The sequence below is a fragment of the Choloepus didactylus genome, chromosome 14, assembly GCF_015220235.1.
Source record: "Choloepus didactylus isolate mChoDid1 chromosome 14, mChoDid1.pri, whole genome shotgun sequence".
NCBI classification, from domain to species: Eukaryota; Metazoa; Chordata; class Mammalia; order Pilosa; family Megalonychidae; genus Choloepus; species Choloepus didactylus.
In genome coordinates, this window is record NC_051320.1 from 74,584,654 (window position 1) to 74,610,469 (window position 25,816).

Sequence of the window (25,816 nt, forward strand, 5' to 3'; positions counted from 1 at the left end):
TTAATCCCACCATGGTTACTGTTTCTCTATGTGTCCTTAACCAAGAAATTTCAATTCAGCATGCTTTAGCTCTCTCATTAAAAAGAACAACAACAAAAAAAGGTAATATTGCTAACTTAACTCGGTTGTTGGAGGAAATTAAATGATTTATAAAGTTGTTATGAAATGTAAAACCCAGACATTGTGATGGAGTTATAAATGGGAAGGGTATGGAGGGGAGGAAAAATCATTTATCTTCACTGATACAGAAAGTTAATTTTTCAAATCAACCCCCAATGAGGATGCATTTCATAGGAAAATAAGTTCTAATCTTCCACAATGATATGACTAGATAGATCATTGAGAAGATGAGTTGTTGAGAATGACTGAGATTTCTGCAATTTTCTTTTTGTTGCAGATGGAGAAATTTCATTCTTCCTTCAAATATCAAGTGCCTACTTCGTGTCAGACATTTTTTTTATTAACTCAACATATTTATTAAATATCTAAGTCAACTGTTTTCATTATAGAGTGTTTGCACACTAGGAGGTGTGCCAGATGATCTATTAGGGTGTGGCAAGAAAATATTAGCCTATATATTCATATTTATCTAAAAAGTAAGAATCCATTGATTGGAAGGTCATGATGGACCTAAAATATTCACAAGAGATTGTGAAAATTGTACAAGGTTGAAGAGATAGTGTTGCTCAAACTCATGGTTTCTGGAAAGCACACTGAGACATCCTCCATTTACACCTGCCTGGTTAAGTGAATTTGTAGTTCAAAATATTTTGTTTGAATTAAACTGACTCACATAAAATAGACAGGTAATTTAAAACAGTTCTTGAAAACCAATAAAATGTCAAAGTTACTCCAATTAAAATAATTTAATCAGCTGCACTAGCAGGAAAAAGCAATGATGATTTACCAATAAGACAAGATGACCACCAATTTCAGAATTATCAGGAAAGACCAATTTAAGTACCTATTTATATTTACTATTATTGACCATGGACATCTTAAATATAAATATCTGCCTTGAGATGTTAGCTAGTGATCATATAGTATGAAACCACCATAATTAGCAAGATACTTATGACTATATTTGTCTTGAACAGATCCATTTTTATATTCTATTTTAGATGTATGTTTTATAATGAACACAGTCATGACATTATTTATAAAGTGCATATTTAAGGGTATTCACACATATTCTAAGTGTTTTACTCATCAGGATATACAATAATAAATTGGAAGTGTATAAAGGAGGCTTTGGGAAATGAGGGCTGGGGGGTGGGGGGAGGAGAGCTGTGCTGTGTATGACTGAATACAGAGGCATATTGACGTCCAAACAAGTCTAAATCTTTCTGCTAGGGCTATGAAGCATGTCTCATCTGTAAAATTACCCACATGAATGGCCCATAGAATAGACCCGTATTCTCTGACACTCCTCCAAGCGAGAGATAAGGCCTATGTTCCCTCCCCTTGAATCTGGGTAGGTTTCTGTCTGCTTTGACCAATAGACTTTGTCATCAATGAAAACCATTCAGCATTTCCCTGGGTCTTTGGGGATTCTTGCTACGAAGGAAACCATCTGTCATAGAAGAATTTCAACCACACTAAGACAGCCATGCTGGAGGGGTCACATGTAGGTGAATGGTCCCAGCTGAACAAAATCTTTTGAGCCATACACGTAAGTGATGTCATTTTGGCCCTTCTAGACTATTCTATCTGCCAAATGAATATAATAATGACCCCAGTCGGCATCACAAAATACAGAAGAATCACGCAGCAGAGCCTTGCCCAAATTCCTTACCCAAATTCCTTACCCATACAATCTCTGAGATATGATAAAATGGACTTTATTTTTCAGCCACAAAGTTCGGAGATTCTTAATTATTCAGAAACAGGAAACTGTAACAGAATTTGTTATTAGAAGTGAGGTGCTAACGTAACAAAAATTAAACAGGTGGCACTGACTCTGTGACTAGGGGGTGGGCAGAAGAAGGAAGAACCTGGAAGAGGCTTTCAGTGAAGCAAGTGAGGAAAATATCGGCAGCGGGAGGAAAGGAGACCCTTGTTACATAGTGGTGGAAATTTTAGGAAAAAACTGTTGCCTGCAGTATTGGGTAAAACATAAAACATACTAACGAACTGAGGAACTGGGCTAAGGAAGTTTCTATATGGTAATAAAAGTTTCAACTGGTTTCTTTCACTCAGTTTCTTTTAATTGATTCCTAAATTAGAGATAAAGAGAGATGAGCTTTCTAAAAAAGGAAATATGTAGTTTTCAAGCAGAATTTAGAGAAAAACATACAAAAGAGTCTTCTTCATAAAAAGAGAAAAATATACATAAAAGGATTCAAGACTTGAAATCCTTTTAGCTCAAAAATAAAACTATTTCTTAACTCGTGTTACTCAGCAGAAAATTACCGAAGTAAGAAAGGGCATAAGGGCAGAGATCAAATCCAGGATGCTGTCAGGAAGATGTGGTCTCATGTAAATATGGACCTAGGGCATGACTATAAAATTCCTTTTTAAGACCTCAGAAGATTTGAGGTGGTGCCTCATAGATCATTTTAGACAGGAAAATAAATACATCATTAGGATCTGAAGAGCATGTCTTACAGATGCTCTCTGTTAAACAATAGGGCTTCTGGGAATCTTAAGGGTATTATCCCCAAGCAGTCTTTCAAGGGACCCAAGATAGAGAAAGGCATACTCCCAATAAGATTTCTAGAAAATTCACGAAGTGTTTAAGAGACCTGTATTGGCAGACACACTGTCAATATGGACTAAGAGTGTCAGATGCTGCTTTGCATCCCCTAAATTTTATGGGCTTGAGACAGGATGAGACAACTACCTGACTGTAAACCTGGGTTATTTCTTGTGAAAATGGAACAAAGACTCAGAATAGAAGAATAAGCCTAGGCCAGAGGTCGGTGAATGATAGCCTAGAAGTCAAATTTGGCACATTGCCTGATTTTATATGACCAATGAGCTAAGAATGTTTTTATATTTAAAGTGTTATTAAAAAAAATGCAACAGAAATCATGTGTGGCAAACAAAGCCTAAATATTTACCATTTGACCCTTTACAGAAAAAGTTTGTTGATCCTTGCTTAAAAGGTGAAGCTAAGAAACATGGAGAACAATTTCCAGGGAGGAATGATGGATCCTAATAACAGAATTGGCAGTATGGGCCTGGCCCAATCTCAGAATTGATATGGACTCGTGGCTATCATGTTTAGGCTATGCCTGTCCCATTGTTTCATGTTAGTGGGGACAGGGAATGTGCATAAAACCGTCTCTTTAGTTCACTGAGCTTCAGATCAAGAGGAACCAAACTGAAGGACATCTGTACCTCCACCTGATTTAGATGACAGGATCCTGGATCTTGTACCTGAGCCCAATGTGGACATGGAATGGCTTATACAGTTTGGTGCACTTTCCCTAATACATTTGGCATATTCCAACTTCTTTTTCTCATAATGCCCCTTCTTTCCAGAATGTTCTTCACTTTATTCTGCCACGTCTAATTCTTCATATTCTTAACAGCTTAATTTAAATCCTACAACTCTGGAATCAACCTGTATCACTCCAGTCCACAACAGCCTTACCTTGAATTCCTGTAGAATTCACTTTTGAAGTATGTATTGCTTTGAGCTGATGCTTAATTTACTTTACTGCTGTGTGTTTTGTTTCTCCCTACCTATACTTTAAGATCCCTGAAGGTGGGAATCTTGTGTCATATTGCTTCTCACCCCTCCTCTCAGCCCGCTACCCAGTTTCCTGCACTTAATAGGTGCTCAATAAATAAAGGAAGAAGGTAAAGAATAACGAGCCAGACAGGTAGAGACTTAGCATACACACTTTATAACACAGTCATTTCCTATTACTTCGAATTTGAAAGAATAATAGAACTCTTAATAGAAGATAATTGAGCAATTTAGTACAGGGTTGGGGGTGGGAGGGAAATCTGCTAAATCTCGACTGTTTTCAGTGAATCAGTTTTTATGGGTAAAAGGTATTAAATAATTGCTGCCAGGCTTGACTATCTGCCAAATGACTGATTATAATGGCATAGCTGTGTTTCCCAACTTGGAGGTTTTGAAAGTCATTAATGAACTGTGCAACATTTACTAGGTGTTTTGGTTAAAGCATGCTTACAGAAAGAGTTTGCAAATATTTGTAGTCTACAGAAATCCTCCCACTGTATTTAGAGAATTGAAACCAAAGAATCATTTTTCTTTAAAAGATTGTATTTCTCATGAAAGGGTACTATGCCTCCAAGAATCATAAAGAGAAGTTTTACTCTCTCTGTCTCAACTTTTCCCTCAGGGAAATGACCTCTGAGGATAATGGGGAGGCTGAATCACAGCAAATAATTCATGGCAAACCTGCCAAAAATTACATGTTAGTGATAATGTACCATATTGGAATTTTTTTAAAAAAGGAAATATAGGAAATAAGCTTTCAGTGTCTGTTGGGAAAAAGAGTCTTCTTCAGACCCAATCTACTTCAATTTCATCTGCAAAGAGAGGTAAGCACACTTATTTATCTTTTCTCTTATTTTTGAAAAAGGGGTCATTGAGTAAGACAACTGGTCCTTACATCCAGAAATTAAAAGTAAAGATAAATATGTGTTCCTCCATGGAACTACATTTACATTAAAGGTGAAGGATTTGGAGGTAGGAAGGAGAATATCTCCTTATTAAATTTAGGATGATAGGAATCCCCTTCATATTAACCAAAAAACAAAAACAAAACAAAACAAGACAAAAAACAACTGGCATTGCTCATGTGGCAGTGTGAGATGGTAGGTCTGAATAGCCCTATCCACAAAGAGTGTTGTAATTAAGAGCACATAGCTAAGGCCCGGCAGCCATTGCTTACTTGGCCAAGACGGGAGAGACACTGATCAGACATCTCCCCTACCACCTATCCCTGATGCCGACTAATTAACATCCAAGTACAGTTTGACAGAATTTTTTTTAAAGACTGTAATTGGGCATCTGAGACCACCCTTCACATCAATTAAATAAAACTAGCATACTGAAGGGTGAATCCTCTCAAGACTAATGGAGGGACATGGATGGACCATGGAAGTCCCGGCTGCACCTCCGTCCCATGTACTAGGTTAGCTTATGTGCAAGCGCCCCCTTGAGGAGCTCAGAACAACTGCACAACTCAACTGAAAAAGTACACGGCTGGCTCTGTCCTTCAGAAGAAAAGGCTAAGCGTTCCTTCAGGACAAAGGAAAAACATCCTCCTCCAATTTTTCTGCCAAAGATCATTTTACGAAAACAACTTTGCCTCCATCCAAGATTTTTTATTATTTAACTGGCACCTCTAAAGTGAAATGAGATAAGTACAATGAACAATAAATACCGCCAAGCTTGTCCTGTTACCAGCCAGGACTCATCTCCCTCAAACCACGTGAGGAAAAACTACTATAAAAAATAAAGATACCCCTGTTCTAAGGTATTACTTTGTGTGTGTGTAGACTGCTACCAATAAATAGTCGTTTCACATTCTGAGAATGACATGAGGAAAATAAATTTGTATATCAGTCAAAGATATTTCTTGACAAAAGGTTGTGATTAATTGGGGGAAAACCAATCTATTTGGCTAAATGAAAATTTGGTGATTCTCATCTTTATTTAAAATGAGCCCACCATAAAGGACTCTTATTGAGGTGTTGTAAGAATTTGAAAGAATGAGGTTAATTTCCTTCCAGTCTATGGTCCTTGGTCACCATTCTCCTTTAAGATAAACCGGCTCCTTTTCCCAGCATGTTTTAAGAGTGAGCTACCCCATCTGCCCACATGAGTCAAGTAAGCAAACCTCCAGGGCACATTCCACACGCAGAGACAGCAGCTCACACGTCAGGATCTGCCCGTTTTGTGAGAGAACTCGAGAGGCTTCATGAGACTAATAGTGCCTAAAGCCTCTGTGACTCAACTTAATCTCCTCTAAAGTTGCCTCAATGTTCTCATTTATCCAGCAGGGCGTCTCCCCTTTTCCTTTAAAGTTTTAGGGAACATTTCTCTCAGCACAATGAAGAACAGACCTCAACGTGCAGTATTATAAAAGGAGAAGAGGGTTTTCTTTCCATCAGATTAGGGAAGCTTGGTTCCAATAACAGTTCAAGAGTTTGTATTGAAGTGGAATCAAGGAGACAGTTTTCAAAATGAATTATAAATCTAAACCACAGCAGGATGGTGTGCCAGTTTGGATATAATATGCCCCCAGAAAAAGCCACGTTCTTTAATGCAATCTTTTGGGTGCAGATGTATTGGTCTTGATTAGGGTGGAAACGTTTGACTAAATTATTTCCATGGAGATGTGAACCTCACCAATTCAGGGTGAATGTTAATTAAATCACTGGAATCTTATAAGAGAGCTCACAGACAGAAGGAGCTCAGAGCAGCTAAGAGAGACTTTTGAGAGATGCTAGGAGCTGACCATGATGCTTGGAGACACTTGGAGATGCAGACAGAAGGACATTTGGAGATGCTAAGCTAAGAGAAACCCAGAGATATTTTGGAGAAGGCCATTTTGAAATGTAACCCGGGAGCAAAGGAACAGCAGATGCCAGCCACATGCCTTCCAGCTGACGGAGGTGTTCCATACGCCACTGGCCGTTCTTCAGTGAAGGTATCCTCCTGTTGATGCTTTAGTTTGGACACTTGTATGGCCTTAGACCTTTAAATCTGTAACTGAATAAATCCCCTTTATAAAAAGCCAATCTGTTTCTGGTATTTTGCATAATGGCAGCATTTGCAAACTGGAACAGATGGCATTAGACACTGGATGTAGGGGGAAAACAGAAAATGTGTAATGTGATTTCATAATTATAGTAATACTAACCATTGTTATTATTAAACAAAATTATGATAGGAAGCTAATCAGATCAAGGAAAGAATTTAGGCCAAAAGGCATCAACAATTTTTTTTTTTCAGGACAAATTACTCAAATTCTGTCAAAGGATGACTAGTGACAAAAAACTTTTACTTAGTATATCTCTAATATGCCCTAGGAAGTCAGTTGGAATCAAGGAATCTTCAAACTTGGGCAGAATCAAACAGCAAATACATCATTTCATCTAAAATAACGTCTAGCTTGTTGAACTAAGTGTTGCAGCTGCCAAAATTCCAAATAGAAGGAACTGGCCTATGTGAAAATTGAGCCATCTAGGAGTGTATAATTTCATTTAACTGGGCTTGATGAGCCTGAACTGTATTACCCATAATAACCAACATAATGGAATCACAAGATAATCCTTAAACCCCATTTAACCCTTCCAAGCTTGCTTTCCCCTTAGTATCTCTATCCATCTCTCTTCTCTCACCTCTCAGATGCTTAATATTTACAAGTATTTGCAGAGTAATATATGCATGTTATTTGTGATTAGATAATGCACAAATCTGATTCTGATGATTCAATTAACTTTTTGTTTTCCAATTTGTCAAAGTGTTCCAAGATTATCAAAAGGTTTTCTTATCCGACCAAACTTGGAAAAAATGCAGATTAAAGTTTCCAAGTATCATTTTTTTCTTGGCGGGGGGGGGGGGGTGTCTTTTAAAGGGAGCTAAGTAGAATTGGATTAATGAAGGAATGTTGTGAATACACGTTTGCACCAAAAAAGATCCAGTTTCCCAGAAGCCATAGACAGTGAACTTTAAAGGAAGAGCCAGATCTTCCTTTGTCTTCTTTTGTCCCTCTATTCTAATAATACCCACCATCTAGTAACTGCTCAGCAAATGTTCACTGAGTAAATTAATGAGCACTAAGTTAAAGGTAATTGAACAATTAGCAGGTAATGAATGATTTGTAAATTAGCAATTTATAATAAATTACACATTATCTAGTTAATCAGTAAATAATGAAACTTCAATATAGATAATGATAAAATATTCAGTAAGTAAACAAATTATTAGAAAAAAGAAGATCCCCTAAAAATTGAAGTTTCAACCACAAAATATTTGCAAAAGAAAAGAATATTATTTTCAAACATTAAGATATAAATGGGCACTGAAACAAAATTAGATAATTAGTAAGCAGTGCAATTACCATGCCATCTTGCATAATAACCTGTTATTAACAGAGATTTCTTTAATGTTCAACTGCCAGATGCCCAATTTAGAATTGTACTGTTAAAACATACTTGAGAGGTTTTCTATTGCAACTCCATCTTTTGCAGATGAGAAAGGTGAGCCCTATTTCAGATGAAGGACCTGTCCACGTTTAGCTGGCTAGCACAGACCCAGTCTTCCTGCAGTTCTCTTTTTTCTTTCCTTTCTTTTATCTCCATTTCTCCCTAACCCACCATTAATTGAACCCATACTTCCTGAGTGCCTAGTGGGTGTCATTTCTAAGTGCTAGGCCATTTTGTGTGTGTGTGTGAATTCTGAGATAGTAGGCCCCAAATAAATGAGGGTGTATTAGTTTGTAACATTTTTCAACTATGAAGTTTCAAGGCTAGGGACTGCTCTATTGATTACCTTCTTTTCTGGCCTGAACAGTGGTGCATGCAACAATTGTTTCTATTGATACCGCTTGCAAGAAGCAGAGTAGACTTGTTTGTAGATTCAATTTATATCTAAGTCTTTCTTTTAAAATCTACTAAGAAAATCCAAATGCTCAAATGTGTGCAGCCAGAGAAGGAAAAGAGAATGTGTGCAGCTAGAGAGGGGAAGGCAGACTGCAAAAACTTCAAAAAAGAAAGCCAGCCAGTTTCTTCAATATAAAGTGGAAGAAATGATAAGAATAGTTTTCCAAACAGGAGACAGTCTTTTTACCACTATGGCATCTAATATATGACCAAAGAAAAGCATCAGTGAAACACATGTTTCTCCATTGTTTGTAATACATCTGTCCATGACATTTTGTTGTTAATCTCAAAAAAGGGTTTCAGTATAATTTTCCTTTCCCTTCCATTTCTAATTAAAGGCAGCAATTTTTCTTGGTGAATAATAGCTTTAGTATTAAATATGCCTGGGATATAGACATCATTTTAGAGTTCTGAATCTCCTAAGGCAATTGTTTCCTTGGTATCAAAAATCTTCTATAGTTTACATGTTAATAGCATAGAATGTTCTGTAAATAGTCAAATATGACTGTGCCATCTTCGATTAACAAGGGCAAAATGATGAGAGTAAGGAAGGCAAAGCTTTCCTTGGAGCAAAAAATGTATTAGCTATCAGAAGAGCCGAGTACTGCCACCTACTGGATATGTGGTCTGGGTCAACTTTCTTAACCCTGAGCTTTAGATTCCCCACCCGAAAAGAGATTCACACTAATATTATAACAACAGGGTTCTGAGATTAGTAAAGTAGGTAAAACAACACTTTATAAATTTCAAATGTGATACAAATGTCAGTGGGAAATTCCTTACCAGTAACATCAACCATAAGATTCTGGGACAGCCTCAGAACACTTAAGTGGACACTTTCAGGAAATCGTGTGGAGCAACACAGTGGACTCCCTTTTATATTCCACAGTGGCACTTCCTGCATATACTCAGCTGTAATTTCATCCCTTACTGTGTAGTCTACATTTGTTGGGAAATAAGCTAGTCTTTGACTTTAATGTAGTGGGAGCACATTTTGCAGAGGTAGGTATATCTTGCCCTTCTTCTTCTACATGCTCAACTGATCATCACTGTGGATTTATTACCAAACGGCAGATTTGGAGTTAAGATTCTTCTGAAATGACAACAGCAGTCCTGTCTTTCCGCCCTCTACATACACCTCACCATCCTCTTAAAGATTTATAAAGAAGGACATGGTGGCAACCTGCAACTCTTTGAAACTGCTCACAGTATGTTCTCCCTTGGAAGGAATTCTAATGTCTTCCTGTCTTATGTTACCTACTGGGAACCAACCACTAGAGAAAGACACTGAAATTTTAATGAATTTAAGAAAAGCTGCAGAGGACAATGACAGGGATAGGAGATGTATGGTTTTTCTGGTGATTGCTTTCTGCAGGGGCTGGTTTGTCAGCTGTGGATGGCCACAATGGGAGTGAAGGTAAAGAATCCTATCAATGCCAAAGATACAAGTGCTACAGAAACAATATTAAGACTCACAACTGAGGGTTATTGACATGGAGATAAAGGGGCTTGTAGTGCTATGTTTTGCACGTGTATACGTGTGTGTATGTATGTGGCAGAAAAATACTGTATACAACCTAAGAATACAGGAAATGGGAATAGAAAGGGAAGGGGTGTGCAGAATATGAATGGGAACAGACTATACCATTTATCTGGAAAGAGGAAATATATAAAAACATGCAGAGAATAACTATAAACAGCCAAATAAAATATTTTGCATTCAGTAATTGACATGTTAAATGCATTCACAACACATCTTCAAGTGTAAAAAATAGCTCTAAGCTCTCTTAAGGTATGATACTATTCTTATAAATAAACATGTGCATAGAAAAAATCTGAAAGAATGCATATCAAAATGTTTGGGCCAGTGATTACTGCTAGATGTAGGAATTACAGGGGAATGTTACAGTTTTTTCTTTTTTATGTATGAATATTTTCTAGTTTTCTACCTTGAATACACAAAAAGGAAAAAAATATATATGTATGGAAAACTATGGTTTTAAAATTTCTTGCATAATCATCACTGAGAAAACAGTTTTGGGCAATGAGAGGAAGAAGTGAGAAAAGGGGCTGGCAAACCATGGACTGTGGGCCAAATCTGGCCTGCCATCTGATTTTATAAATAAGATTTTATTGAAACCCTGCCATCTCACTCACATACATACCATAAAGGTTGAGTTTCATAGCTGCGACAAAGACCATACGACCTGCAAAGTCAAAAGAATTTACTCTCTGTCCATTTCCAGAAAAAAATTGCCAATCCCTAGGTTAGAAGAATCTTTCCTGCAATCTTGGATTATCCATTACTCCTTAACAGCTGTGTGAGCTTGGGGACATTATCGCCTCTGCATCTCAGTTTTCTCATTAGAAAGAAAGGGATAACATCTTAGAGTGGTTATGAGAATTAAAATGAGTTTAATGCATGAAAAGTGCTAAGCATTGTGCGTGGCACCTAGTAAGCCCTCAACAAATGTTGTTATTCTTCTGTTTATTACCGTTTACTTCCTTTAAAGAAGATACACTATTAACTTAAATCTAACGAGATTGCCATTTTTGCAGGTCAAAAATTGTTCAACATTTGCCACTTTTTATGATTCATAACATAACTGTACTTCAGTCACTTGGTATTCTCATTTCTCCTGTTTAAATTGTCATCTGAGAGAGTATCGAGGTCCTTAAGGTAGTACTGAGTTAGCTATATTGTCCTGAAGGGCTGGAAATCAAAATCTAGCACAGTCTTAGCCAAATCCAGATATTTAGATGTCTGAAACAATAGTGCTATATTCATTCAGTGCTTGGTTACTCGTGAAACACAGGCAAATGAGCACGAATGTACCAGTGGTAGGTCAAATTTTGGGTTCCTGCCCTGCTGCCTTAAACAGAAGCTTTTCAGATAAAGGATCATCATTCCCACACTGTAAAATAATCCCTGTCTCTTGAATGTCAGCGGGCCTGAGGGCTTCTACAACACTGTGACCCTTAGTCTCTGGGCTCTGGGGAGAGATCTAAACTCAGTCTGCTAAACCCCGCCCCTGGGAGATCTGCCCTAAGGGAATATGGAACTCAGGACACTGAAAGATTTGGAGAGTGTCATTCAAGCACACTTAAAAGAAGGCAGTTTGAGGCTTAGTATAAGACCAAAACAGGAGTCCTTTAAGAAAGTAAAATGTGGCTTTTCCAAGAATAAGATGGGAAGACAGATTTAAACATCTATGGAATGTAATTATAAGAAACTGCAGATAGGAAAGTATTGGATAAACATCATGAAAAGGAGGCAAACCAGGAAACTGAAGTTCTAATCAAAGTATTTTATCAACAGAAATGAAGAATGGCTTTAAGTTCAGAGCTAAGGCTATCAAAGGAAGAACAAACTCAATTTAATCTCATCAGCATTTATTAAATGCATATTTTATGCCAGGCACTGGGCTAAACAACGAGAGATGGCACGATAAGTCAGAAACTATTTCTCCCCTACAGGAGTTTCTGTACTGCTGGAAGGGAGATAAACATGTAACCAAATAATTCTAACATAACGTGGTAAGTGTTAAAATATTAACAATAATGGCTGCCATTCATTCATGGCATGAAATGTAAAGAAAGTACAAAATGGAAAAAATAATTATGCTTGGAAGAGTCAAGGGAAGGGAGGCAGGAGGTGATGATTTGAGTTGGGCCTTAAAAATGACTAAAATTTCACTATGTAGACCCAGGCAAGAATGAAAGTCGTCTGCTGCAGTTTTAGATAGGATATATAAGGAGAAATAGCTACAAATGAAGCTGAGGAATGCTTATAAAAGGCCTCATGTGCCAAACTTGGGAATCTGACTTCATTCAGTAGGCATAAGTCTTTATAAGTAGGAAGTGACCTAGTCAAAGCTGGTTTAAAAAGACAAAAGAATGGATGCTTTCCTAGAGAGCCGTGAGGGAGGATAGTAGGTGGAGGTGGCTGTGGTTCAGCTGAGAGGCTATGAAAACCTAGACCGGAAGGACTTCAGCAACAACAGAGAGGAGCAGATGTATACAGGATTCAGCATGTTTTCATACTGAGGTCCAAAAATTGAGGCAGAAAGTCTGAAGACCCAGAAGAAAGGAACTCCATAGTAGAGGAAAGCACAGGTAGGCTGGGACCAGAGCACTGTTAGGTACTGTTAGGTACATCCCTTCTCAGAGACATAAAGGGAACAAGTAAAGAAGGGATAAAAATACAGATAATATTGCAGGGAGGGATGTTAAGGAAATTCATTGCATTGGTCTTGACTCTCGGAGAGATGGATGGGAGCTTTGTGGAAAGGGTGTAGGTATGAGACTACCTTTGGAAATTGGGAAGGGGAACAACCTAGAGATAAGTTAAAGAACTATGCAAAAGCTTCGGGATCCACATGGGCCAACAACTCATACATGTGTTATGTCTTCCATCAGCAAACATTATTTGATCTTTTTCCAATAGAGCTTTGAGCTTGTCACTTCACTGCTAGTTACATTCAACATTCAAAAGGAGGAAAATCAAATTTCCTTAGTCTGGCACTCAAAGCCTTCTCGAATGTCGCTTTTAATCTATCCTTCCAACCAAGCTAACTCTACCTCCTTCGCTGTTCCCTCCTCAGGGTTCAGAAACCTGAATGCCTTTAGGATGCAGGCAGGTAACACAAGTGTGTGAAGCGGCAGGGGCTGCAACCATCAGGAGTTGTATCTTTTTAACTTCTGAGGGCTACACAAAATACATACACACTACCTGATACACAGAATTTCCACTTTAGGGGCTTTATCCTACAAAATTTTAGCTAGGACAAATTCAGCCTCTCTTAAGCATACTTCCCAATCAACCAGGCTCACCGATATGAGCTCCTTCTCATGTCTGTCAGCACCTACCCCCAAGCTTCCTTTCTGTATCACTCACATGCACTTATAAGATGCCATCTTTCATAGGTAGAGGTCAGAAAACATAGGCTTTGGATTCAGATAACCCTGGGCTAAAATCCTCACTTTGCCACTTGTGGGCTTGTATGACATAAGCTAAGTTCTCTGATCCTCAGTTTCCTCATTTGTAAAATGGGAAGAATATTGCCTACCCTATAGGGTTAGAATGAAGATAAAATGAAATAATATTGGCCTGGCATGTAAGCTCTCAAATATTTTTTAAAAGTATATGGCTTCCCCAACATGATGACAATTTCCTTAGGGACAAGAATCACATCTTTTGACTTCTTTATAACCTAGTTACTAGAATATCATCTTAGGGCTATTCTACGCTAAGCATATGTTAGTGAGATGGGTTGATATTTACAAAAATCATTACAAGTAAAAAATTTAATTGGGTAAGGCAAAATTTTGGTGCACTGAGGAAAACTGAAGCAGACTGGTAGGTTTCAGGCCCTAATCAGAGAATAAGATACCCTTAAATGATGAAAACAAAAATTAACTATACATACATATACACACATTTATATAGTTCTTCACCATTTTCAAAGTACTTTCTATATTCTCTTTTGCTTCACACAAATCACAGATCTTTGTAAGGAATCCATACAACTATATACCCAAAATAGTGATACTTATTAGTATTAACTTCATAATGTACACATACTATTATTATATCCTAGAGAGAGGGAAACAGGCCCAGAGAGGTTAAGCAGACTTGGCCAAGGCTACACACTGGTAGTAATCAGTGGAGCTAGACTCCATTGCATGTCTCCAGAGCCCATGCTTTTTCTAATCTTTCACAACTAACAAAGACATGAAGCTTGCCAAAAGTATCCTAAACATTTATTGGTAACACTACCGTAAAGTTAACATGGGAATTGAAAAATATATCTAATTAGAATCTCAATGGGGAACATGGGAGACAGAATACATTATCTCCTAAAATGATCTTGGCTAAGACCCTTCAGGGACAGTTGTATTTCATAAAAAATGCCACAGGATCTTAAACATAATCCCATGCATGTTGGCTTCAGTTTCCTCTGTTAATAACATCGTATCATGATCATCACCACAAATGATGTCATCTGAAGGAAGAGAGGGATTGGTTCACTTAGCTGATTGCCTCTAGAAGAGCATAGTTTCCAATCCTCCAATAAAACCTGTTTATCCAGTCTCTGCCCATGCAAACTGGGGCTCCATAAGGATGGGAAATTTGACTTGACAGGAAGGGAGCATATGTTATATTAATTTTAAAACAGTGAATGGGAGCAAAACCAAGAGGTGGGGATCTCCAATTTTGTGATCTGACTTCGGTACTTTTCCCAAAACATATTGGAAAAAAAAAAAAAAAAGAGTAATTAACAAAGTTGTCAGTAAAAAAGGAATAAAATGGAAACAGGAGGTAAAGAGAAAATATGGATATATCAAAACAGATCAGGCTTAATACACTTAACTTCTCCAACAGAATTAAAAACTCTGCATTTAAAGTAAGCAGAGGATTTAGACCTTTGGTCATAACTGATTTAATCCCATGTGACATTCTCTCAGGGAACTAGAGAGGTGGAATAGAGAGTGGGAAAAGAAGAAAAAATTGGATCTGGTAGAAAGTGAGGAAGTATAAGACTGAGTCCATTGCTGTGAAACCTTCAATATTCTCCTTGAATTAGGAGTCAAAACACATGCTTGCTAAAAGGCTGTCTTGCCCATTTCAGGCTCCCACACTGAGTACATCTGCCTAAGTGAGGCAATGAGCTGGACTTTTTATAAGAAGGAGTCACCTGTTCTGTCACAGAAATGACCTACCTTCTAACATTTTGCAGTAATCCAAGTAGTTATTGACCTCGCACAAATCATTTCAGCTCTGGGACTAAAAATTGTTACTACCAAGTCTCAGTGGATCCACGGTGCAGTTCCCCAATCATTTTCTTCATTCTTCATTGGATATCCCAGGAGAAAAGGGAAGAAAAACCATCACAAAACCCTCCCAGATTCTAATCTGGAGGTCAAGGAGAAGGACTTTGCCAAGGGACAATTCTGAAAACCTGTCCCAGCTGGGGGAGAGGAATTCTGGCCCTACCAGCCCAATCTAGCCCTCCTGTCTAATCTAAGGAATGAGTTAATGAATGAATAAATGCATAAATAAATAAATGTCATAGTCAACCAGACTTTGACAATATAGTCTGGGAATGTTCTAGCCGGGGAAAGGGGCAGAAGCAAAAGGCAACACTCCAGAGATATAGACCTATTAAAAGACTCAGACTTAGAAAATGAGGCAATGCTCCTTTCTCATAACATAACACTACACTAACAAGCCTCCAGCAATGAGGGCAGTGAATTACAGCTGAGAGCTGTAAGACACTATCTCTGTGAGGAATGGTACAAAGGGAAGCCTCAAATCCAGGACAGGAGGAAAAAATGAACCTACAAGAGGAATTTGAATCCTCTTAGGTGCCTATAGCTACAACAGACATTAAACATAATCCAGCTCATAGCAAGAGTAACTTAAATCCTCACACTATTTACCTCAATTCCTATTACCGTATACAAATGTCCAGCTTTCAACAAAAAATTACAAAAATGTTCAGAGGCGAAACAAAACAAAAACATTAACATAGTCTGCAGAGACAAAGCAATCATCAGAGCCAGACTTAGACATGACACAGATATTAGAATTATCAGTCAAGGAACTGAAAATAACTATAATTAATATGCTAATGGCTCTAATGGAAAAAAGTAGGCAACATGTAAGAACATATGAGTAATGTAAGCAGACATGGAAATGCTAAGAAATAATCAAAGTAAATGCTAGAAATAAAAAACACTGTAAAAGAAATGAAGAATGCCTCAATGAATCAGTAGGCTCAACATAGCCGAGGAAAGAATCTGTGAACTTGAAGATCAGGTCAATAGAAACTACCCAAACTAAAATGCAAAGAAAAAAATTTAAAAGAACAAAGTAGAACATCTAAGAATAGTGGGTCGCTATCCAGAGTTATAAAATATGCATAATTGGAATACTAGAAGAAGAGAGAAAGAATAAAAACAATTCAAGTAATAATTGCCAAGAACATTTCAAAATGAATGAAAGACTAATAGTTTAATTTAGTAAGGCCAGAAAATAAAGTATTAATACACAAAAGTCAATTGTCTCTATATACTAGCAACCAAATATTGGAAAATGAAATTTAAAAAAATTCCATTGACAATATTATCAAGAAAAAAAAATTAGGAATAAATTAAAGACATGCAAGACCTCTACAAAGAAAACTACAAAATATTGCTGAGATAAAAATTTATGTAAATGGTGAGATATACCATGTTTGTGAATTAGAAGACTCAGTGTAAAAATCATGTCTATTCTCCCAATCAGATCAAAATCTCAATGAAAATCTTAGCAGACTTTAATAGAAATTGAAAAGTTGATTCTAAAACTACATGGAAACGTGAAGAAACTAGAATAAGAACAATTTGGAGAGAACAAATTTGGAGGACTTACCTTCTTAATTTCCTGATATTCCATAAAATTATAAAACTCAGATAATATGGTACTGAATTAATGATAGACCTTTAGATCAATAGTACAGAATAGAAAGCCCAGAAATAGGCCCATATATATATATATATATATATATATATATATATATATAGTCAGATAATTTTCAACAAGTGTACCAAAGCAATTCAGTGCAAGAAAGGGTGATATTTTCAACAAATGGTATTGGAACAACTGGAGAGCCATAAAGAATTAATGAACTTTAAGTCCTACCTCACAGCCTGCACAAAATGGTGCCTGGCACACTGTAAGTGCACCATAAATATTAGCTATTGTCATTACTGTTGGTGTATATTTAGTGAATTGGTGAGCATCTGATGAGTACCACTGTGCTAATTATGAGAGAGAGAAGCAGAGCATCATTGGTTCTGAGACGATGGTTTCCATTTCCTGTTCTGCACATAAATAAACGTTGTAATTGGAAAATTAACTGATGGGGAACAACTCAAACCCTAATGAGATCAGGAACTTTACTACGTAAATATAAAACGACACTCAAATTTCAATAAAGAGTACAGAACAGTTCACATGAAAGAGATATGTAAGAAAAAACAAAGATAAAGACAAGCAGAACATAATACCCAGCAAGAAAAGCAATAAAGACAAGAGCATGTGCAGATGTGGCACTATGGTAGTTAAATACGCCCACACTTTATTTGGCTATACTGGAGTCTACTAAGTAGTATTCTCATAGGTACATCACATAAAGTAATTATTCCATTTCTTTTGACGTTTGTTAACTACACACCCCATTGGGCTCTACAGGGGACTCTAACCATAATAAAAGACTCGGGAAGAATTCAGCAGAAGGGAAAGGGGGTGGAACTTCCCAGAGAAACAGCCAGAAGGGAACAGCATAAACAAATACACACAGCGACAGTCCAAGGGTCTGAAAAAGACAAAGCAGTTTCCCTTTATCCAATAGCATAAGCAAATTTCAGGATGCTACATCTCAGTAGAATACTTTTAAAAGGGAGAAGAGGTATAAATGGGCAGTGACTGAAGCACAAAAAGGACCAGGAATATTCATCTGTTTTGTAGGAGACTGTTTAGAAATACAACACATCAATACTGACCGCTTGCAGAGGTTATGCGTCTGATAACTCTTTATTAGTACAGTCAGCTGGAGGATTCCTGTGGCTGTTACACAAAGGAGACGCCATGAAAACCTTTTATACACCCAAAATAGCTTTTTGAAAATATGTTTTATATTCTGGGGAGCTCTGAGTGCTTCACCCATGAAAACAAGTCTTTAAAGTTGGCAAAGGAAAGGGCCCTTCACAGATGGAGGATTTGAAGCCTAACGTGGAGAGGCGACTTTAGTAACCACAACAGGAAAAACACCAGGCACAGCTAGGAGCCAAAATCTCTTCAAACCTGAACAGATTCTTAACTGTGCATAAAAGAGAATCTGGAAGTTGCCTATAAGCTTGCACCTGGCCCCAGTACAGTCTCCTCATCAGCATTCAAAGCCAGGCCTAAGAAAGTGAGGGAAGGATTCTTACAAGCACAGAAAAATAGGCAGTATTTTCTTCTTGACGCCTAATCTGATGATCTCAGGTGTGCTAACCAGCCTATTCCTTTTTAAGGCCATTTCTGCAGAGAATTAACATTAGTAGCTTCTCTTCTGATTAAACACATCTGCCACCAAATAGCAGGTGTGCCTTTTGGACACAGTGAAATTGTCAGAAATCCTAATCAGAAATTTTCAAAAAGCTTTGAATGTTGGTGAGTTAGAACCTATCTGAAGTTGTCTTAGACTTTTAAGAAACTGTGGGGAAAATGTTTAGAAGTTGACGTCCTTCAAAGAAGGCATCAGGAAAATGTTAGTATAATGGAATTATTTGCTAAAATATAAAAATTTTAAATATGATGTTAAAAGATAATTTTCAAAGAAATAGTTAAAACCATGACTCAAACAGATACAAAAATAAACTCATGTTTAAGGATTTAACTCATTAAGGAGGTAACTGATAAGATGTCATAACCTGTTCAAAGGAGAATCCAAAAGGCAGATACATATTTAGGTCAGGAAGATGAAATGGATGTATAAATTGGAGACAAAACTCCCCTTTTAGTCAAATGAACCTCTGTGGGACAGAATTTGCATGTCTATAAACAAGAATTATTTTGGTATTGCTATCAGTTAAATACAGAGTTGTAGAATAGCTTCCCTGAAATCAGAATCAGATAATCTGGGAAGGTGTGCTAAAGACAACGTATAGTTTCCTACAGAAGAAAAAATTTTTCCCCACTCAGACCACTGACTCTTTTGTTTGCTGCTTTATTCCTAAGACCTGGTTCGTGGTGCATGCTCCATAAACACTTGCTAAATGAATAAACATCCATATATCATCCTGTTTATCTTCCCAAGAATCATTGAAGATAAGCATTATTCTCATTTAGTGATGAGAAACTGAAGCTCAGAGATGTTAATGTGTGTGACATTATGATCAAAGGCTGGGGATGGAGGGTGACAGGGAAGGAATTGATGGAGCCTTGTGATTTGAAACCCCCCCTCTTTTTTTTAACTTCTTTCCATTTAATATACATCCTTTTTATTTATCATCACTGTCCATCTCCTTTAAATCAAGGGGTGTTTATGTGTTACATTGATATAACATGCTTCCTTGATAAGCAGAATATTGGAGAACCTTGCCATAAGAAAAAGAAATGAACAGCAGCACACAGGAGAATCTAAGCCTAAAAGGTACATGAATGATCTTTACTGCAGCCTTGCAAATTAGCACAAGGTATTTACAAAGCCCAGGCTTTTTAAAATTCTCTCTCTTTTTAAAATATGTGCTCCTTTCCCAATTTTCAGATAATCTAACCAAGATAGATTAATTCAACACTGTTTATGTGTGTTGTTTTGTTTTTAGAGAAATCAAAATGGCACTTAGGGAAACAGCATCTGGTAGCCTTCATTAAATGCTCACTATACCCAGGACCTACCTTCATAGAAACACTGCAAGGTAGGTACTACAATCATCTCCTTATTTCAGGAGAAGAAGTATGAGTACACTGAGTGAACTTCACAAAATCACACAGCTAAGGAGCAGCTCTGGGCTTGGACCTGACACTGGTAACCACTGCGCTGTCCTCTCTAAATCATCCTATTGTCTGCATAGGCTATTGAGGTTTGCTCTGTCATCACTTGCCTGGTTTTTACAATTCCCTTTGCCCTATTTTTATCACAGTCTCCAATAGTACTGGGATTCTAGCAGCCTCCAGCATTGAGAAGTTAACTGCAGGATGCCTAAAATTGGAAACTATTTTCTGGCTACTTGGCCTTTGTGATCCTTTAGGTACTTTACATCCACCCTTAGAGAGGCAGGGGTAAGAAAACAGGGTATGAGAGTGGTCCTCTGAGGCCTTTAATAGGTGAATGTCAAAAAGATGTGCACCAACTGTTAATTTTAAATCATTCTCTCTGTTCCCAAAGTCCCCAAATAATGCCCTGCTTTCTTTTCTTTTTTTTTTTTTGCTTGAAAATAGGCTACCCTTAGAATGAATTAACAGTACATGTTTAGACTTTTCCAGATGAATCCTGATATAATAGTGCAATGATGGCATGGAGAAGGTGATAATAAATAATTGCACTTAGTCGTTAACATAATATTTCATTTAATCTCGATGACAACCCTCAGAGACAGGAACTACTACTCTATGTTGGAAACAAGTAAGTGAGGTAAAACAACTAGACCAGCTTAAGTACCTTGCCCAAGATTCCAAGAAGGATGAGAATTACCAGTGGCAGAAGTGTGTGCCAGCAAAAGTAACAGGACAGCTGTCTGAAACATATGCCTCATTCCCACACCCCCTTTCCTCATGTTTCTTAGCATAAAACCTTGAGAGTGGCACCATTTATCTCATAAGCACTGAAGCATGAGATCCTCATTTCTGAGGGGTGGAATGCTCATCATCTTCAAACCTTCAAAACACTTACTGTACTCTCAAGGGTACCTGATACTTCTCATCCCTAATAAAGGATAACTCATTTCAAATAAGACCATGCAAAAGGCTCTGCCATTACTGTGGCACAGCCATTTAAAAAAACATTTAATATCCATTATAGTTACAGTAATCAGGGAAATAGTTCCTAACTGATGGATCACTTTTTTGGCGTGGAATACATGCCCCCATATGGGCTTTCTTACATTTTTAAGGGAGGGACTAAGGAATGAAATGTAGACACTTAGAATCTAAGCTAAGCTCCTATACTGCCTTCAAGATTTCAGGAATTTCATCCCAAAGGGAACTTATGTCTAGCTGCGAGAGTGAAGAAGTGCATAAGGGACCTTTTTATACTTAAGTTAGGAAGTTTTCACTCTCTTGTTGGTTAACTCAGCTTGAGATACAGTGGGTGGGTTCCTTACATATTTAGACATCATAAGCTTAGGCAGCTGGAATCTGTGATAATCAAGCTTAGGTTTCTTTAGCCATTATTTAGTGCTAGAACCCTTTTTCCAAAACGAGTTTTCTGTTTGATTCGAATATACAAAACTGACACCTAAAGTGAGCTGCTTTGGTTGACGCATCTCACCTCCACCAAAGCACTCCCCTTACCCCTTTGGCAGGCCCTGGTGCATTCCAGGGCTCTGTGGAACACCACCTGAGAACCACCAATCAAGTCCTGATCTAGGGAGGTAAAGTGATTTGCCCCAGATCTCACAGCTACAAAGTAGAGATTGAACCACAGAAATAAATACATGTTGCTTAACACGTCCCTTTCCAAAGTAATAGGAATGAAGAGAACAATGTGAGAGGCTAAGATATCTTGTGATGGAATCAATGAGTTCGGAAAGAATTTTGGCATCTAGAGCTGAGCATCTCAATGTCAAGTCGCTTTCCTCCGTAGAGTCTGTTTTTTCTCAAAAAAAGGAAGGCTTAGGACTAGGATCAGGGCTTTTCAACTCATTTTTCCCCCCCGAAACCACAGAGTTCTGGTGCACAGGGCATGTGCCTCAGTCCCACCTTTCACTGCAATGACTGCCAAGGAGAGGGAGACAGAGTGCTGTTAAGACTCTAGGGGTGGGAGGGCAGGTGGTGAGGTCTGGGAAAGACCCCTCACTCTGCTGGGCTGCTCCCAGTGGGCATATTCCCTTTATATCCAACCATCCCCCCGAGCCTAATGAGAGATGTTACCCAGAGGACCTCTTCAGTTCATTATACTGTTGTCATTTCATGTTTCCAAGTGCTTCCTGACCTCCATAATAAAATAGTCAAGTACCCTTGATCTCAATGGGGTATTAATTTGTGCCATGAAGATATTCATTTCAAGGACAAGGAGTTAGTATTACTAGATATCACTTTAGATATTGAGACATAGAAGCTATTTCACTTGATTTTTCCTATTTAGTAACCTTTCCTACTTAGAAGATCCACTTTACTGATCCTATAACCAAGCTAATTTGAAAGAATTCCTCTCTTTTTGGTAGGATTGTACATTTTTATTTTTCTCTTGGATTCCTCAAACCCTTAACCCAATTCCCACACACTTTTTTTAAAAATTCATTTTATTGAGATATATTCATATACCATGCAGTCATACAAAACAAATCGTACATTCGATTGTTCACAGTACCATTACATAGTTGTGCATTCATCACCAAAATCAATCCCTGACACCTTCATTACCATACACACAAAAATAACAAGAATAATAATTAAAGTGAAAAAGAGCAATTAAAGTAAAAAAGAACACTGGGTGCCTTTGTTTGTTTGTTTGTTTTTTTCCTTCCCCCATTTTTCTATTATCCATCCATAAACTAGACAAAGGGGAGTGTGGTCCTTATGGCTTTCCCAATCACATTGTCACCCCTCATAAGCTACATTTTTATACAATCGTCTTCAAGATTCATGGGTTCTGGGGTTGTAGTTTGATAGTTTCAGGTACTTACTGCTAGCTACTCCAATTCACTAGAACCTAAAAAGGGTTGTCTATATTGTGCGTAAGAGTGCCCACCAGAGTGACCTCTTGGTTCCTTTCGGAATCTCTCTGCCACTGTAGCTTATTTCATTTCCTTTCACATCCCCCTTTTGGTCAAGAAGATATTCTCCATCCCACGATACCAGGTCTAAATTCCTCCCCTGGAATCATATTCCATGTTACCAGGGAGATTCACTCCCCTGGGTGTGTGATCCCACGGAGCGGGGAGGGCAGTGATTACATCTGCCAAGTTGGCTTAGCTAGAGAGAGGGCAGTGTCTGAGCAACAAAGAGGTGTTCAGGAGGAGGCTCTTAGGCACAATCATAGCGAGGCCTAGCCTCTCCTTTGCAGCAACAGTCTTCCCAAGGGCAAGTCCTGTCCCACACACTTTTATATTTTATATTTTAATTTTTACTAACCACTTATGCTTGTTTAGTAGCATGGTTCACATGGACTGGAACTTACAACGCTTTTAAAGTAAACCCATACCAGAAAATTTCAGCAGGAAGATGCTGTTTCATTGTAAGGGTGTGGGAAAGGCCACCAAGGATGGGGAGAGGGAAGGGGAGTGAAATATTTTGGATACTGCATACTTTACCAGTTATGTCATGCTGTTTGAATGACTCACTGTAGATTTGATACTGATTTGGACAATGTTTCTTCAACCACTTGCAGACATCCTGCTGGGTCCACAGAGCCACTGGTTTTGACAGCTTCACTGTAGCAGACTATAAATAAAGAGGAAAAGGAGGTCTGTTACTGCTGGCCCCATACCTAGAAAGATACTAGTGTTGAAAATCCTAGAGTGTGCTCAAGCCACAGGCTGGCAAGCCTGAAGACAATTACCGGCCTCTTGTCCTTCTTATAACCTCTGCAGACCTTTTCAAATGACAATGAAAAGGTCCCAGTGGAGGTGGTCTTGAAAATTGCACCTATTCTTTGAGTTATCATCTCTGCTTGGGAACAAACCCTAAAAAGTAGTGTTTTCTGAGGAACTCTAACAAGACAAACGAGGTTGCTAACCAATTAAGTTTCAGGGGTGAAGTAGCTGCTCCCAAGTGGCTTTTCTCTGAATTCCAGGAAGGTGTCCACCCTCTCTTGCTGTCTTCTGACATCTCTAGAGCCTACCCCAACACTGTCCCCAGCAGGTGCTAATAATTATTTTAGGAATGAATGCTATAGGATTTAGATATTGCATACTAAAAAATCCAAGTTATCCTGGGGACTAGACACATACACACACACCTCTCATCCTACATGGTTTTCATTCAACGTGACTGATATTCTCTCCACTGACATGTGGGGTCTATATTCCCCCACCTTGAATCTGGGCAGGGTATGTGACTGCTCTGCCCACTGTCATAACCAGGCACAGGAGTCACCAAGCTTCTGATGAGTGCAGCTGCCAGCCTTGAGCCCTCCAGCTGAGCTTCAGACACCAGGCTGCAGAGACAAGTCATCTCTGCTGCGCCCTCAGTGAATTCCTGACTCACAGAATCCTTACGTATAAGAACTAGCTCTCTTATGCCACTAAGTTTTTTTTTCTTAGCGTGGAATTTACTTAGTGTTTTTTTTTTTTAAAAATTCAGTTTTATTGAGCTATATTCACTTATCATACAATCATCTGTAGTGTACAATCAGCTGTTCACAGTACCATCATATAATTGTGTATTCATCACCCCAATGTATTTTTTTGAATATTTTCCTTATACCAGAAAAAGTAAAAATAAGAATAAAAAATAAGAGTAAAAAAAGAACACCCAAATCATCCCCCACCTCCCACCCTGTTTTTCATTTAGTTTTTGTCCCCATTTTCCTACTCATCTATCCATACACTGGATAAAGGGAGTGTGATCCACAGGTTTTCAAAATCACACTGTCACCCCTTATAAGCTACATTGCTAAACAATCATAGTCATCAAGAGTCAAGGCTACTGGGTTGTAGTTTGATAGTTTCGGGTATTTACTTCTAGCTATTCCAATGCATTAAGGGTTATCTATATAGTGCGTAAGAATGTCCACCAGAGTGACCTCTTGACTCCATTTGGAATCTCTCAGCCACTGAAACTTTATTTCGTTTCATTTTGCATTCCCCTTTTGGTCAAGAAGATGTTTTCAATCCCACGGTGTCGCGTCCAGATTCATCCTTGGGAGTCATATCCTTATGCCACTAAGTTTTAAGGTAATTTGTTTACCAACCCTAGTAAGTGGAATACCAAGTTATCTGCTTGGTGAGGACGGGAACAACTTTGTGTTCCCCTGAGTGCCTAGCTTTTAATAGACGTCCTATGCATCTGCAATGAATAAGGGGTTGAATTAATTAAATGAAACAAACTCCACCATTACTATTTAATCAGCAGTGACTTCAGAGTCCGGCTCCTGCTGCTCTCCTTCCACTGGGTCCTGTGCTTATGTGGCTCCTCATCAAAGACGTCCTTCTCTTCCTGCTACCCTTCATCCCTCTAACCTCTTTGTGAAACCATATTAATTGCTTTCCTAATTTTGCTGAGAGAGAAGGACCTCAGGCATGGAGGGTACGAATGAGTAAATGTTTTGTTTTGCTTTTGGCTGTCATCACCTTCTTTCCTTTGCATGATTAGGAAACTAGAATTTTGAATCCCTTTACTGGAAATGCACTTACCACTATGTTTCACAAGTCAGCACCTTTGAATCTGGCTTTTTCCTGCTCTAAAAATTTTCCTTCAGATAAGCTAAATGAGTTTATAGCTGACACATCATTACCCTGAAACCCCCTGCAAGTTTCCTGCAAGTAAAGCTAATCACATCTTTTGAAAACTCATATAAACCAGTTAGAG

General features: G+C 38.1%; 1 protein-coding gene across 3 annotated transcripts in view; it reads right to left on the reverse strand.

Annotated features, from left to right (window-relative positions):
- The window catches only part of SAMD12 (sterile alpha motif domain containing 12), a 449,252-nt gene that overhangs the window by 203,780 nt on the left and 219,656 nt on the right, over positions 1-25,816 (reverse strand). For all 3 annotated transcript variants that reach the window (XM_037802733.1, XM_037802735.1, XM_037802734.1), the window contains one exon: positions 23,599-23,728. In XM_037802733.1, the coding sequence (XP_037658661.1) occupies positions 23,599-23,728 (130 nt within the window). The remainder of the gene's footprint in view (positions 1-23,598; positions 23,729-25,816) is intronic.